This window comes from Trachypithecus francoisi, unplaced genomic scaffold (assembly GCF_009764315.1).
Source record: "Trachypithecus francoisi isolate TF-2019V2 unplaced genomic scaffold, Tfra_2.0 Lachesis_group11, whole genome shotgun sequence".
NCBI lineage: Eukaryota > Metazoa > Chordata > Mammalia > Primates > Cercopithecidae > Trachypithecus > Trachypithecus francoisi.
In genome coordinates this window covers 439407-454297 of record NW_022681456.1, presented here as the reverse complement: position 1 = coordinate 454297, position 14891 = coordinate 439407, and the positions used below count along the sequence as shown (strand labels likewise).

Here is a 14891-nt window from a genome sequence, read left to right as displayed (position 1 = left end):
GTTCTCTACACTGTGCAGAGGACAGCAGAGGGCATACGCAAGAGGACACAGGCTCAAGGACCAGTCCTGACCAGGCAGCAGGGTGGAAGCTGTCACTGAGGCCTGGCACACGCGACTTCCATTCCGTTACCTTCCCTCGGGGTGCCGCCTGGCCCCACCCTACACATTTCACTCAGCCTCAGGCTGCCAGGTGCACTGCGTGTGGCCTTCCAGCTTCTCAGGGCCTATCACGGCAGTTTCCGCCTATGAGTTCAGAGGCTGTGTGTGAGTTCCCCAACCTTTATATAAACCTCAGAGGTTGTGTGAGTCCCCCACCTTTATATAAACCTGCTCAAACTCTGCCGGGCACTCACTGAGTGCTGGCACCAGGAGTGTCCTTCCAGCTAAAGAGGGCATAATCTTTAACACTAGCTGAAGTGCAGCACAGAAGATGGTCGTACTTGAGCTGCTGGAGGCAGCTGTTCAGGTTCTTAAGGGGCTCCTTGCTCACAGCAGGCGGTGGCTTCAGCAGCTCCTCCAGCAACGAGGCAGGAACCGGACAGTCGGGGATCTTGATGGGCGTGGCGGGGTTGGAAGAGCTGGCCTCGCCTTTTGGCTCCTTTCTCTGTTTTGAAAAGCACATGATCAGCTTTCCCACCGTCCCCTCCCTCGGGTCAGTCTCACTAGCACAGCATGTGGCAGACGGGCCTCCCCAGCGGGTGGACATGGGGCCTCTGGGAAGGGGACCGTCCCAGCTGCTGTGACAGCACAGCAGTGCCCAGAGCTCCAGAATAGCTGGCTGAGGAAACACCTTTATTCCTAAGGCACAAAACCACAGCAAAACAGACACAACCTAAGTCCTGGGTCCGCAGGAGGACGGGGCCGAGCCACAGACTTACAGCTCTCCCAGAGGCTTTTCCCATCAGAGACTCAAGGCCTTGACGTGGAATTACCCTAAGAAATTAAGTACGTTTTCCAACTTAGGCTCCCTTTTCTAGGACTTCAGACTTTTTCCACAGATAGGCAGATGACGCAAAACGGCCTCTGAATCCGAGCACTGCCCTCCCAACTGCCTCGTGGAAAGCATGGACGTGGACTGAGCACAGAAAACCGCCGGGCGCCTGGGCACAGCTCCCGGGCCCCATACCTTCGCACACAGCAGGGACTGCCAAGTCACAGACCAGCTGCTCATCTGCTTTACAAAGCACATTGTAACAAAGTAGTATTTGTTTTTTGTTTTTTTTTTTTGAGAAGGAGTCTCGCTCTGTCGCCCAGGCCGGAGTGCAGTGGCCGGATCTCAGCTCACTGCAAGCTCCGCCTCCTGGGTTCACGCCATTCTCCTGCCTCAGCCTCCCAAGTAGCTGGGACTACAGGCGCCTGCCACCTTGCCCGGCTAGTTTTTTGTATTTTTTTTTTTAGTAGAGACGGGGTTTCACCGTGTTAGCCAGGATGGTCTCGATCTCCTGACCTCGTGATCTGCCCGTCTAAGCCTCCCAAAGTGCTGGGATTACAGGCTTGAGCCACTGCGCCCGGCCTGGAGAAGGGTTTCTGTGTCACCTGTTTTCATCGGTCCCGAGGCTCAAGGCCCTCCTGGAGTCCCCGAGAGACTGCCTCGTCCACCTGGGAAGCAGGTTGCCTGCTTAAGCCAGGGCAGGACATGTCAGCCCCGCACAGGAGCCAGTGAGGCAAACGCTGCTGGATGAATGAAACCAGAATGAAATGATTTCATCTGTCACCTGAGCAGGACATCTCATTATCACTGACTTTATACAGCCGCTGCTCAGTGTGGGCTAAACAACATAAACGGACATCCGTTTATGTCTGAATGACTAACACGCCTGCCAGCCTCCTGTCCAACAGCATCTACAGCACAGCTTGGCTACCCCGGGAGGGACGCGGGCCTGAGTACCGTCTTGGCCGCACCGCGGCGCAGGTCCAGCTTGAGCTGCTGGTTCTGCTGGAGCAGGGTCTTCATGTTGTTCTTCAGCTCCGACACTTTTGCCTGGAGCATGAATTTATCCTTCTGGGTCATGGACAGATCTTCCTGGGCCATCTCCAACTCAGACTTGACATTCTGTGGAAAACGAAGTCAGATTTTTAAGTTAACAGATCTTAAACATCCTGCCAAGATACGAGTTTGTATTTTCATAGGTTAAGCACATGTGTGTCCTCCTCAGCGCCGTCTCGATGGTCCCAGTCCAGGTCCAAAACGCTCAGGACCAGAAGTGTGTCAACTTTTGGAATTTAGAATATTTGCATCACACCTACCAGCTGAGTATCCATAATCCAGACATTTGAAATGTTCCAATGAGCATCTCCTTTGTCATGCTGACGCTCACAAAGTTTCGAATTGTGGGTTTTTGTTTTGTTTTGTGTTTTCCAGACAGAGTCTGTCTCTGACATTCAGGCTGGAGTGCAGCGGCCCAACCACAGCTCACTGCCCAAAGCGCTGGGCCTACGGGCATGAGCCCCTGTGCCTGGCCAGATTCTGGGTTTTTGGCTGATGGATGCTCCTCTGCCTGTATCTATAAGTTCTCACTGTGACTCAAGCCCCTCATTTACAAGGGGGACTCGGCAATTACACTCCTTTCCCGAGCAGTCAAGACCAAACCCTGAGCTCTTTGTCGAGAAGTTTATTGCAGATTGGCAAATTTTTCCCATGCACCCTCCCATTTGCTGGACTCCATGAAATCACATTCTTGGTCTATGTCACACAGAGCAGCCAAGGGATTGGAGCCGGTCCAGGCTTTAGCCCTGCCTCCGTCCTGCCGTGTGACGTGGACCAGGTGACTTTGCGAGCGCCCCACTGGACGAGGGTGCCAGCTCCCCGGGAGCACTGCCTGGCCACAGGCCACACGGCACGGGAACCAGGGGCCGCCCCGGGAAGTGCTGCTCCGCCTGTGCCCAGCACCTCACACACAGATACCTGCAGCAGCTGCTGTAGCCCTTCCAGTTCCTTTCTGCCCTGCTGCTCCGTCAAGTCCAGCTGCTGCTTCAAGGACTGGATTTCTCTTTCTTTCTGATCCACCTCCCATTTGAGATTTTCCATCTAAAGAGGGGAAAGTCACATGGCCAACAGAATGTTGAAGCGGCTTTACTGCCCTGGAAAACAGCTCTAGCTGTGTGTCGGTTCATTTGATTTATTTATTATTTTTTTTGAGACGGAGTTTTGCTCTGTCGCCCAGGCTGGAGTGCAGTGGCGTGATCTCGGCTCACTGCAAGCTCTGCCTCCCGGGTTCACCCCATTCTCCTGCCTCAGCCTCCCGAGTAGCTGGGACTACAGGCGCCCGCCACCATGCCCGGCTAGTTTTTTGTGTTTTTAGTAGGGACGGGGTTTCACTGTGTTAGCCAGGATGGTTTTGATCTCCTGACCTCATGATCCGCCTGCCTCGGCCTCCCAAAGTGCTGGGATTACAGGCATGAGCCACCGCGCCTGGCCTGGTTTATCTTTTAATACCATATTCAGAAAACCATCACTATTCCTCCCCAAGTAGGACGGAGTGAAGTCACCCAGGGCACCCGTGAGTCCAGCCCTGCGAGTCCAGCCCCCGCGAACCATCACCTCTTGGTTTCCCACAGGCTGTTTGCTGAGCTGCTCATCCAGCTGCTTCTGCAGGAGCTGGAGCTGCACCCGGGCCTCGGCCAGCTCCGCTTGGAACTGTGCTATCTCCTGGGAATGTTTCCCCTCCCGAATCCTAGCGTAAAAAAACAAGAAAGCAGGGAACTGCTGTGCTCCTTCAGCATGCCGTGCCCTCCTGCTGGGAAACGCTGCCTGGGGAAGGCATCCATCCCGGCAGGCCCTCTACTGTGCGCTGCGAGCTGCAGCCATGCTTGGTGCCCCAATGTGCACTCGGGCAGTCCTCACAAAGTATCTGAGACTCACCCTTCGCCAGCTCCCCTCCTCACAGATCCCAGAGACCACAGCGCCTGGGGCCCACAGAGCCACAGCATCAGCCCCGCGCCGGGCCGCCCCTTCCCGCCTCGGACCTGAAGCTAAGTACTCGTGCTGGGCGCTCTCTCTCGGGGGAGGACACGGGGCAGTGAGCAAGGCTCAGGCTTCTGGAGACAGACACTGGGTGCCCTCTACTCTCCTATGGTTCACACTCAAGTACTCGGCAATTTGCCAAACATAGATGACCCTCACTGCGCTGAAGGTGATGAATTAGACCCCGCCCATTGCCAGGACAGCCGTGAGGCCTGGCAGGGCCCAGGCCCCGCTGTGCAGGGCCCGGGCACTCACTGAAGGTCATCGGCCTCAGCCTGCAGCTTCTGCACCAGGTGTTCCTTGGCCTGCAGCTCCTTCTTCACCTCACTCAGCTCCAAGGAGGCCGCCTTGAAGTGGCGGCGGTTGTGCCCAGCTTCCACCTTGGCAGCGGCCACCTAGGAGGAAGGAAATCACATTGTCCATACCCCCTGCATGGCACCTGCAGCTTTACAACACGCCGGATGCAGTAGGTGAATCCACTCCCAGCCGCGTGCACGTCTTGGCTGCTGGCGTGTGCTTCTCCACAGGCCTGTCCAGTTCCACCTGACCCAGAGCTCGGCACACTCATGTGGCTACTGCTGTCTGTTGAATGAACACGAACATTCATTCGAGAACATTCATTCACAAACATTCATTCAAGATTTTTCGGGCCGGGCGCGGTGGTTCAAGCCTATAATCCCAGCACTTTGGGAGGCCGAGACGGGCGGATCACGAGGTCAGGAGATCGAGACCATCCTGGCTAACACGGTGAAACCCCGTCTCTACTAAAAATACAAAAAACTAGCCGGGCGAGGTGGCGGGCGCCTGTAGTCCCAGCTACTCCAGAGGTTGAGGCAGGAGAATGGCGTGAACCCAGGAGGCGGAGCTTGCAGTGAGCTGAGATCCGGCCACTGCACTCCAGCCCGGGTGACAGAGCAAGACTCCGTCTCAAAAAAAAAAAAAAGATTTTTCGGTCAAAATAGTTTATATAGTCTTCTTCCAGTTTATTCACAGCCTGGACAACATAGCAAGACCATGTCTCCACAAAATATAAAAAACTTAGCAGGGCATAGTGGTCCCAAGTATTCAGGAGGCTGAGGTGGAAGGATCGCTTGAGCTCAGGAGTTCCAGGCTGCAGGGAGCGTGATCGCGCCACTACACTCCAGCCGGGGTGACAGAGTGAGGCCCGGTCTCAAAAATAAAATAAATAGGCCGGGTGCGCTGGCTCACGCCTGTAATCCCAGCACTTTGGGAGACCAAGACAGACAGATCACGAAGTCAGGAGATCGAGACCATCCTGGCTAACACGGTGAAACCCCGTCTCTACTAAAAATGCCAAAAATTAGCTAGGCGTGGTGGCGGGTGCCTGCAGTCCCAGCTGCTTGGGAGGCTGAGGCAGGAGAATGGCGTGAACCTGGGAGGCGGAGCTTGCTGTGAGCCAAGATCGCGCCACTCCACTCCAGCCTGGGCGACAGAGCAAGATTCCGTCTCAAAAAATAAATAAATAAATAAAAATAATAAAATAAATAAATACATTTAAAAAGAAAGAATAAAATTAATTGCAAGGCCAAGGCGGGCAGGTCATGAAGTCAGGAGATCGAGACCATCCTGGCTAACAGGGTGAAACCCCCCTCTACTAAAATACAAAAAATTAGGTGGGCATGGTGGTGGGCGCCTGTAGTCCCAGCTACTCGGGAGGCTGAGGCAGGAGAACCACTTGAACCCGGGAGGCAGAGGTCGCAGTTAGCCAAGATCGTGCCACTGCACTCCAGCCTGGCAACAGAGTGAGACTCTGTCTTAAAACAAACAAAAAAACAAAACAAAACAAAACAAAAAAAAACAACGAAAAGCATTAAGTGAAACCTATACACAGAGCGAAAGCTGGAGAGCTGGGGCACCGTGTGAGCCCAGCCTGAACCACGGCCCAGAAGCAGGACCCAGGCAAGGGTTAAACGGCTGGGCGGATGAGGGCTGGAAGGCCAAAAGAAAGCTGTTAACTGCTCCTATTAAAATATTCCTGCCACAATTTTTTTTGTTTTTTGAGACAGTTTCACTCTTGTTGCCCAGGCTGGAGTGCAATGGCGTAATCTCGGCTCACTGCAACCTCCACCTCCTGGGTTCAAGCGATTCTCCCGCCTCAGCCTCCCAAGTAGCTGGGATTACAGGCATGTGCCACCACGCCAGTCTCATTTTGTATTTATAGTAGAGACAGGGTTTCTCCATGTTGGTCAGCCTGGTCTTGAACTCCCGACCTCAGGTGATCTGCCCACCTCAGCCTCCCAGAGTGCTGGGACTACAGGCATGAGTCACCGTGCCCAGCCACCTGCTACATCTTAAAATTAATTCTATTTATAAGGAAACTTTATTGTTTCACCCCTTTAAAAAAAAAATCAAGAAGCTTTTAATTTTTATATCAATTACATTATCATAGAAAAGTTCTTAAAGGCTGTGGCAAAGCCAGGTTATAGGCATGAAAGAAGCTTTACTGTTAGGCCAAAAAGTTTGAATTGTGAAGCAATTATAACTTGTAATTTTTTACAAGTTCAATTCAAACAGGATTTAAAGGAAAAGTGATGTGTTCTTTCCTGCCTTTCTCTAGAGAAAACCAGTTATTTCTGGTGTTCTTCCTAGAAATTTTCTACTATACAAGAGCATCGAATGCACGCACACCCCCCACGTGCACACACAGGGCAAGCGTGCTAGGAGGAGCTGCTCTGTGCCAGGCATGGCAGAGGTAGCCAGCAAGCAGCATTCTAACAGAGGAGCAGGGCCCAGACAGGGTACCTGGGGGTCAGGATGGGCCTCTGCTGGCAACTTGACCAATGTGTCAGTGAACACAGGTGAAGCAGGGCAGGGGCCAGCCACGAAAAGACAGCTCTCTACACAGAGAAGGGTCCACAGAACCACCCCTCTTGTCTGCCGAACACAAATGGGATCCTATGCTATTCTCAAGTTTGCTTTTGCAATGCAACAAGACATACAGGACACCGTTTCTAGCACAATATAAATACACACGCACGTGGAGCTCATTGGCCCCAGGTCCTCACGGCTGCATCTAACACCACGGTCTAAGGACCAGACCAGGTGCTCTGCAGCCTCCATCACCAACAACTGCAACGCACCTTTGCTCTCTGTAACTCCTGGAAGGAGGCTGGTGTGTGAAGGATTCTGTATAGATTTCTAGGCACTGGAGCATCCTGTGGAATGCCCTGTGAGCCAGAAAGTGGCACGCACCTGCTCCTTAAGGCTGTTCACCTTCTCCTTCTCCTTCTCTAGTGAGGCCTGCAGGGCCTGGACAAGCTGCTTCATCTGGCGATCCTCCTCCTCTTTGCGCTGCAAAACCGCCTGCACCTAGATCAGATTGCAGGAGGACAGATAAGGACGTCAAATTGCAAACACACAAGGCTGCACATGTCACATCACAGGCGCAGGCACACGCCAGGGAGGCAGAGGAAACTCCACCTCTGAAGAATCTGTGACAAAAACAGAATACTAGGTTGCGGGAGCACGACCACAGAGCCGCACTCAAGAACGTGGCACGCCTGTGGCCCCACGGCTCCAGAGGCTGGGGCAAGAGAATTGCTGAAGTCCAGTAGGTCGAGGCTGCAGTGAGCTGTGATGGTGCCACTGCACTCCCCTCCACTCTGGGCAAGAGCCAGACCCTGTCTCAAAAAAAAAAAAAAAAAAAAAGAATGGGCCGGGCATGGTGGCTCATGCCTGTAATCCCAGCACTTTGGGAGGCTGAGGCAGATGAATCACCAGGTCAGGAAATCGAGACCATCCTGGGTGAAACCGCGTCTCTACTAAAAATATAAAAAATTAGCTGGGCGTGGTGGCGCACGCCTGTAGTCCCAGCTATACTGGAGGCTGAGGCAGGAGAATCGCTTCAACCCAGGAGGCGGGAAGCTGAGATCCTGCCACTGCACTCGAGCCTGAGAGACAGAGTGAGCCTCTGTATTACTAACAACAATGAAAAAAAAAGGAATGTGGTGGCTGGGAACCCAAAAAGTACATAGAAATCAGGGGTTGCGGCCAGGTACAAACAGAACGGAAGTGGTGGGAACTAGGGCAAAATATGGAACTAAGGAGAGTCAACACCAGCAGCTTGATGTGGCCCCCAGGATTTCCCTAAAATGCCCCGCCTGGCCCTCAATCCAGAGAGACTGTGGAGCCTGAGCAGCTGAGTGAGACCCAGGTCAGTGTTCGAGTCCCAGTTCTGAACTGCGTGAACCTCTCATTAAGTGCCCCCTACATACAATGTCACCACCTGGGACTGGAACTCAGCCGCACCCGCATGGGAGGTCTGCCCCTCAACTGAGCAGGTCTGTCCCTGAATTAACTAAACAGGCCTGCCCCTCAACTAAACAGGTGAACTAAACAGGTGAACTGAGCACACACAGGGGTTCCAGCCTCACCTCAGAGAGCCCAGTCCTGCACCAACAGCCGGGGACCCAGGCCTGTGGGTCACCCCGACCCGAGCCTGTTCTCTCAGCTGCAGGCCGGGTGGGCTAGGAGTCAGCACAGGTGACTGAATCTGAGTGAGATTCTCGGAGTGCACGCAGCCTCAGCAACTCTCACGCCGCTACTGGCCTGAGTTTGATGAGTTTGAATACCTGAAGGTTCAACTGGACTAGGTCTGCCTCCCTCTTGGCCAAAGCTGTTTCTAGGATGCTGTTGTGTTCCCGCAGAGCTGCGTTGGACTGTCCAAGGCCCGTAAGCTTCCCTTTCTCGTGCTCTAATTCGAGAGCCAACTTCTTGTTCGACTCCTCTAGGCGTTTTATCTTCTTCCTAAAGCCTCTGGATTCTTGAAGCTGAAACATACCACCATCACTGTGAAATTACCCGCACTGGTGAGTGGAGTTCACACACCCCAGAAACAGGTGTTTTCAAATACGAAAAAGCAGACACTCAGGGCAGGCTTGGCGGCTCAGCCTGGAATCCCAGCACTTTGGGAGGCTGAGGTGGGGGGATCACATAAGGTCAAGGGTTTGAGACCAGCCTGGCCAACATGATAAAACCCTATCTCTACCAAAAATACAGAAATTATCCAGGTGTGGTGGCAGGTGCCTGTAGTTCCAGCTACTCAGGAGAATGAAGCTGGAGAACCACTTGAACCTGGGAAGTGGAGGCTGAGGTGAGCCAAGATCGTGCACTCCAGCCTGGGTGACGGAGCAAGACTGTCTCAAAACAACAAAAACAAAAACAGCAATGGACACTACATGACCATGCTTGCTTCATGATATGAAGGCTGCTGTGGTCATGGTCAGTTGGTTCCCCAGGCCCCTCTCCTTCCTCCCCATGGCCAAGAGCCCAGCCTTCTTCTGGGGCCATCGGCAGGGTGGGCATGAGCAAAACCATTTCAGGACAGGACATAGTGAGTGAAACAGGCCACCCTAGAGTGACGGAGCTCCACAGAGAGGGTTGGGGAGGGTGAGGGGGCCGGGACACTGAGCTGCCACCCGCACCGCTGAAGTGAGAACTGTCTCTGAACCTGAGATAGATCTGAGTTTTTTTTTTTGAAACGGAGTTTCACTCTGTTGCCCAGCCTGGATTGCAGTGGCACGATCTCGGCTCACTGCAATCTCTGCTCCTGGGTTCAAGCAGTTCACCTGCCTCAGCCTCCTGAGTAGCTGGGACTACAGGCACCCGCCACCACACCCAGCTAATTTTTGTATTTTTAATAGAGATGCGGTTTCACCATGTTGGCCAGGCTGATCTCGAACTCCTAACCTTGTGATTCGCCTACCTCAACCTCCCAAAGTGCTGGGATTACAGGCATGAGCCACTCGCCCGGCCAAGTTGGGTTTCTTATTTGAAACCAAAGCATTTGAACTGAGAAGGGTTGCACTATGAATTCTGTAACCATTCCACCAAAGAGACTGTAACACAGTGATCCTCCCCAGAGGGCTAGAGTCAGGGCCTGCCCCACCACAGAGCCAGAGGCTGACGGTCAGAAGGTGGCAACACCAAAAGCAGCAACGCTAGGCACACGGTGAAGTTTTGTTTTTCGGGCCACACACGCGGCAGCATGCCCAGGGATCATGTGACCTGCCCCACACTGCCGCCACTGCAGATAGCCAAGCCTCACCTCGTCCTCCAGCTCCAGCACCTTCTCCCGGGACTCCTCCAGCTCCTGGCTGGTCAGCGCAATGACCTCCTGCAGTTCCTTTTCCAGCAGAGTCTTGCTGTGACTGACAGCCTGCAGCTCCGCCTCCAGGGCCTGGATCCTTTCCTAAGGGCCAAGACAGAATGGGCACTTGGTCATGGGACAGGCCCTGACCCCCCTCACTTCCCGTGGCACCTGCAGGCAGGAGGCTGTGTGGCTGCACACACGAGACACCAGCTGTGTGACACAGTCTCACAACCTTCCTTTATGTTAAAGAAGTTGAATTAACCGACCACAGCAGGCACACGATGACACACGGGGACAGCTGGACAAACAAAATCATCTCTTCAGTTCAATGCTTCAAAAATACAGAAGAAAATCTGATCTGCACATAATGGCTATAAATCACCACCTGTGGCAAGCAAGCAGCACCAGGTGTAATCACCACCACATATGTGCTCACGCACCACACATCACACACACACACACGTACCACAAGCACATACATGCTCATGTACCACACACACGTGTTCACATCCCACATGCACATACGTGCTCAACCCACACACACACGTTCACACCCCACATGTTCGCACCCCATACCACATAGGCACACACGTGCTCACACCCCACACACCATGCACACACTCCATACGCCACGCACACACATGCTCACACCTCACACGTGAACGGATACATGCAGGCACCTGTGTGCTCTCACACCCCGCCCACTTGTTGCCACGATGGTGCCAGGCCCTTGCCAAGCACGTTCCAGTACCACCTAACAACCCTCACATGAAGAGGTTCTCATTCACCTCACTTTGACCTCATTTCACTGAGGATCAAAAAGGTGAGAAATTTGCCAAAAGCCATCACTTGCGAGGGGTGAAGCCCGTACGGACACAAGACATTGGCGCGCGGCCGTGCTATTCCTCAGCTGCAACGATGCGGCGAGGGGCTGGCTCTGCCCGGCCTTTGCGCCCTCCCCACCCCAGCCCTTAGTGAGCCCAAGGAAAATGGCAACTGAGTCAATCTCCCCAACAGTTTACAAAGCAATCAGGTGAGAAGAAGCACTTGATTTATTCATTTACTTTTAGACACAGAGTCTCTCTCTGTCGCCTGGGCTGGAGTGCAGCAGCAAAATCACGGCTCACTGCAGTTTCAGCCTCCCCTCCTGGGCTGAGGTGATCCTCCCACCTCAGCGTCTCAAGCATCTGGGACCACAGGCACGTGCACAATGCCCGGGTAATATTTTTGTATTATTTGTAGACATAGGGTCTCATGTTGCCCAGGCTGGTCTCAAACTCCTGAGCTCAAGCGATCCTCCCGCCTCGGCCTCCCAAAGTGCTGGGATTACAGGTGAGAGCCACCGTGCCTGGCTGAGTTTATTTAATTGCTGGGATTACAGGTGTGAGCCACCATGCCTGGCCAAGTTTATTTAATTTGATAAGAAAACCCCATGTTATGATACAGTATCCTCTTACCCATAAATTCTTAAGTGGACGGGAAATAGAAACAAACCACACGTAAGAAGAAATACTAAGTTGTCAGTGCAAGGACACAAACTGGAGAATAATAAATACAATGCAGATGAACTTACTCAGGTAGAATGGTATGCCCACCACGTAAGGTAAGAGAGCACAGAGGGCTGCGGCCTCCACGGAAGGCCCTGCTCAGAGCCCTCCAGCAAGGGCACCGGCTTGTTCTGGGCCACCGCCGCGTGGCTACCTCTAAACGCTCCCGAACCCTGCCAAATGCTGACCCCACACCCCTACTCCTGCTTCTCAGCGAGTGCGGAGGCTGCTTTTCCTCCCGGCACAGAGGCTGCTAGAACACGAGTGGACCAGGGCAGGCCCTCCCTCTGCCCCAAGGGAGCAGCTGAACTCTGAGCCAAGGAGATTTCTTGAGGAAAATCAGGGAAGGCCGCAGACCGCGCAGGGTTCACGAGGGTCACAAGGCGATGCTCCGTCACTGCGGGCTCCTGGCAACCTCGACGCTGAGCGGAGTTTAGAGAGCTGCCACCTCCCACGTGAGCTCGGCCCCGCGAGGCTTTAGGGGACAACTGCTGATGGAGAGCCCTTCCCTGCACTGAGGGTCTGGCAACCCTGGCCGGGGATGGCACGGCGTTACCTACATGTAGAGCCAGGCTGCTGTCACCACTGCCGCCCTGGGCTCGGAGTTGGCCCAGCTCCGCGTCCGCAGCCTCCTTGGCCGCAAGGGCCTCCTGCAGGCGGCGGCTGAGGATGCCCACGGCATTCTCGTAGGCCTTGTGTTTGGTCTTCATCTCCTTCTGGGCGCTGGTCAAGTCTGAGCCCAGCCGCCTCATCTTCTGCTTCTGTTCCGTGATGGCCCTGGGGTGTCACGAGGGAGACACAAGAGGAAGCTGAATTATCCTCTGACGTGACCGTCTGGCATTCTGGTTCGCAACAGCAGGCAACAGGAAGTGCGTCTCAGAAGCCCCTCCTGAAGGACGGGCTCGGTGGCCGAGACCCTGGGCCACGGGGAGGCTGCCTCCGCTCACACCCCACCCTCGCTCTCCCCAGAACCCAGCTGCCCTAGGAAAGCGGGGTAAGTGTGTGTCTGTCCTGTGGGGGCTGCACACAGCGAAGGATCAGTCCGTATCGGGTATTCCCACAGAGCCAGGTCAGCGGAAGCACTCAGTGAATTTTCACCATTTCCACCACCAGCATCAGACCTGCCCTCCTCTTGGGGCAGCTTATGAACGACCCTGTGAATGCAGAGCAAGAGTCTGCTCCTACCACACAGAAATGTTCTTGAATATCGGTAAAAATTTCAACCATCAGATTCACGAGCAAATCACCAGCTGGATTAAAGCAAAGCAGCACAGACGCTCACGCCTGGAATCCTGGGGGTCCGAGGCGGGAGCATCGCCTGAGTCCAGGAGCTTGAGACCAGCCTGGGCAACATACTGAGACCCCATCTCTACAAAAAAATTTAAAAATTAGCCAGGCGTGGACCTGGGGTCCCAGTTACTCCAGGGGCTGAGCTGGGAGGATCGCTTGAGCCCAGGAGATTGAGGCTGCAGTGAGCTATGATGGCACCACTGCATTCCAGCCTGGGCGACAGAAAGAGACCATTTCGAAAACAAACAAAATATCCCAAAACTATGCATTTAGCTGGGCATGGTAGCTCACGTCTGTCATCTCAGCACTTTGGGAGGCTGAGACAGGAGGACTGCTTGGCCCTGGGGTTCGAGACCAGCCTGGGTAACATGGTGAGACCCCATCTCTACAAAAATAACAAAGCAAAGCAGCACAGGGCACAACGCCAGAGGAAGAAGGCACGACAGCATCTGCGTGTGCACACACATATTGACGGGCGTGTGCCGGCAAGGTCTGTGCACCACTAGGGTAAGGGAGCCCCTAACGGCATCTGATTGTGCACACACGTATGCACGGGCGTGTGCCGGCGAGGTGTGTTCATGTTTATGTGAGTGTGAGGTGTGAGGACGAACATCGAAGCGTCTCCCAGGGTAGGAGCTGGGAGAGGGGTTGATGCTGCACAAAAAGTCAAACATAAAAACACCTGGGAGCTTCTGTTACAGGAGCTTCAGCAAGTCCACGATCAACTCGGATCATTTCGCAGATGAGCAGCCACCAAACCACATGGACTCCAAACCTGGACCTTAACGTTCCAGGCCACCACAGCATCTCCCAGGGAGGGTGTCCCTGCATAACAGCAGCAGCCCACGGGGCTCTCCGGCCCCTCCAGGCACACACACGGACTTACTTTCGGGCTTCTTGCTGCAACTCTTCAATTTGCTTCTTCAGCACCTCGTTGGCCTCTGTGACCGCAACCATCTGCTCCTTATCGAACTGCAACGACTTCGGAAGGGAAGGAGGGCGTGAGGAGCGGCACTGAAACCCCCAGCCTGTCTCCCCTCCCGGGCTCCAGCCCGTCGTCCCCGCCAATGGCAATGCACAGGCTCGCCCTGGAGGACTTGCGCCTTGAGAAAAATCCTGAGAGAGACATCTACCTTCTTACAAATCACTCTTTTTTTTTCTTGAGATGGAGTCCCATTCTGTCGCCTAGGCTGGAGTGCAGGGGCGTGATCTCAGCTCACTGCAACCTCTCCGCCTCCCAGGTTCAAGTGATTCTCCTGCCTCAGCCTCCCGAATGGCTGGGACTACAGATGCCCGCCACCACACCCAGCTGATTTTTGTATTTTTAGTAGAGACGGGGTTTCACCACATTGGCCAGGCTAGTCTCGAACTCCTGACCTCGTGATCCACCCGCCTCGGCCTCCCAAAGTGCTGGGATTACAGGCGTGAGCCACTGTGCTCGGCCACAAACCACTCATTATTGAGACCAACAACCGTTTCCAAACACTGTGTCCAGAGCATCAGAGGCACAACAGGACATGACTAGTTCACAGGAAAGCCTGTGGACCCAGGACCTCTCCTCCTAACCCCTAGGACCCAGGACCCCTCCTCAAGGATCCAGACCCCTCCTCAGAAACCCCAGGACCTCTCCCTGGAGACCCCTGGACCCGTCCCCAGAGTCCCCGGGAACCCTCCCCTCAAGCCCCTGGGTTCCCTCCCTGCAGCCCCTGGACCCCTCCCTGAGCCCCCGGAACCCCTCCCCAGAGGCCCCTGGGACTCGTCCCTGGAGACTCCAGGATCCCTCCCCAGAGACCCCAGGACCCTTCCTGGAGCCCCCTGGATGCCCTCCTCAGCCTCCAATGTGAACACTGACAGCCACGTCCCCCACCTGCTCCTGCCCTCACAGCCTTTCCCCAGCTCCTGTGTGCTAGGCGAGTCCCCACAACCAGCCCAGGCCTGCAGCTGTGGGGTCTGAACGTGCTCTGCCCCCACTGCTGTG

At 54.5% G+C, this 14891-nt stretch overlaps 1 protein-coding gene across 8 annotated transcripts in view; it reads right to left on the bottom strand.

Moving 5' to 3' along the window:
• GOLGA3 (golgin A3) overlaps positions 1-14891 on the bottom strand; it is a 53470-nt gene that overhangs the window by 2505 nt on the left and 36074 nt on the right. For 7 of the 8 annotated variants that reach the window (XR_004439474.1, XM_033219996.1, XM_033219999.1 and 4 more), the window contains 10 exons: positions 13800-13894; positions 12184-12400; positions 10032-10175; positions 8557-8754; positions 7178-7294; positions 4220-4359; positions 3542-3674; positions 2906-3028; positions 1889-2053; positions 441-604 (listed from right to left, as the gene is read on the bottom strand). Coding sequence is in view for 7 of the 8 variants with exons in the window: in XM_033219996.1 (XP_033075887.1) it covers positions 441-604; positions 1889-2053; positions 2906-3028; positions 3542-3674; positions 4220-4359; positions 7178-7294; positions 8557-8754; positions 10032-10175; positions 12184-12400; positions 13800-13894 (1496 nt within the window). In the remaining variant the exon portion in view is untranslated. The other variant, XM_033220002.1, reaches the window with a different exon arrangement.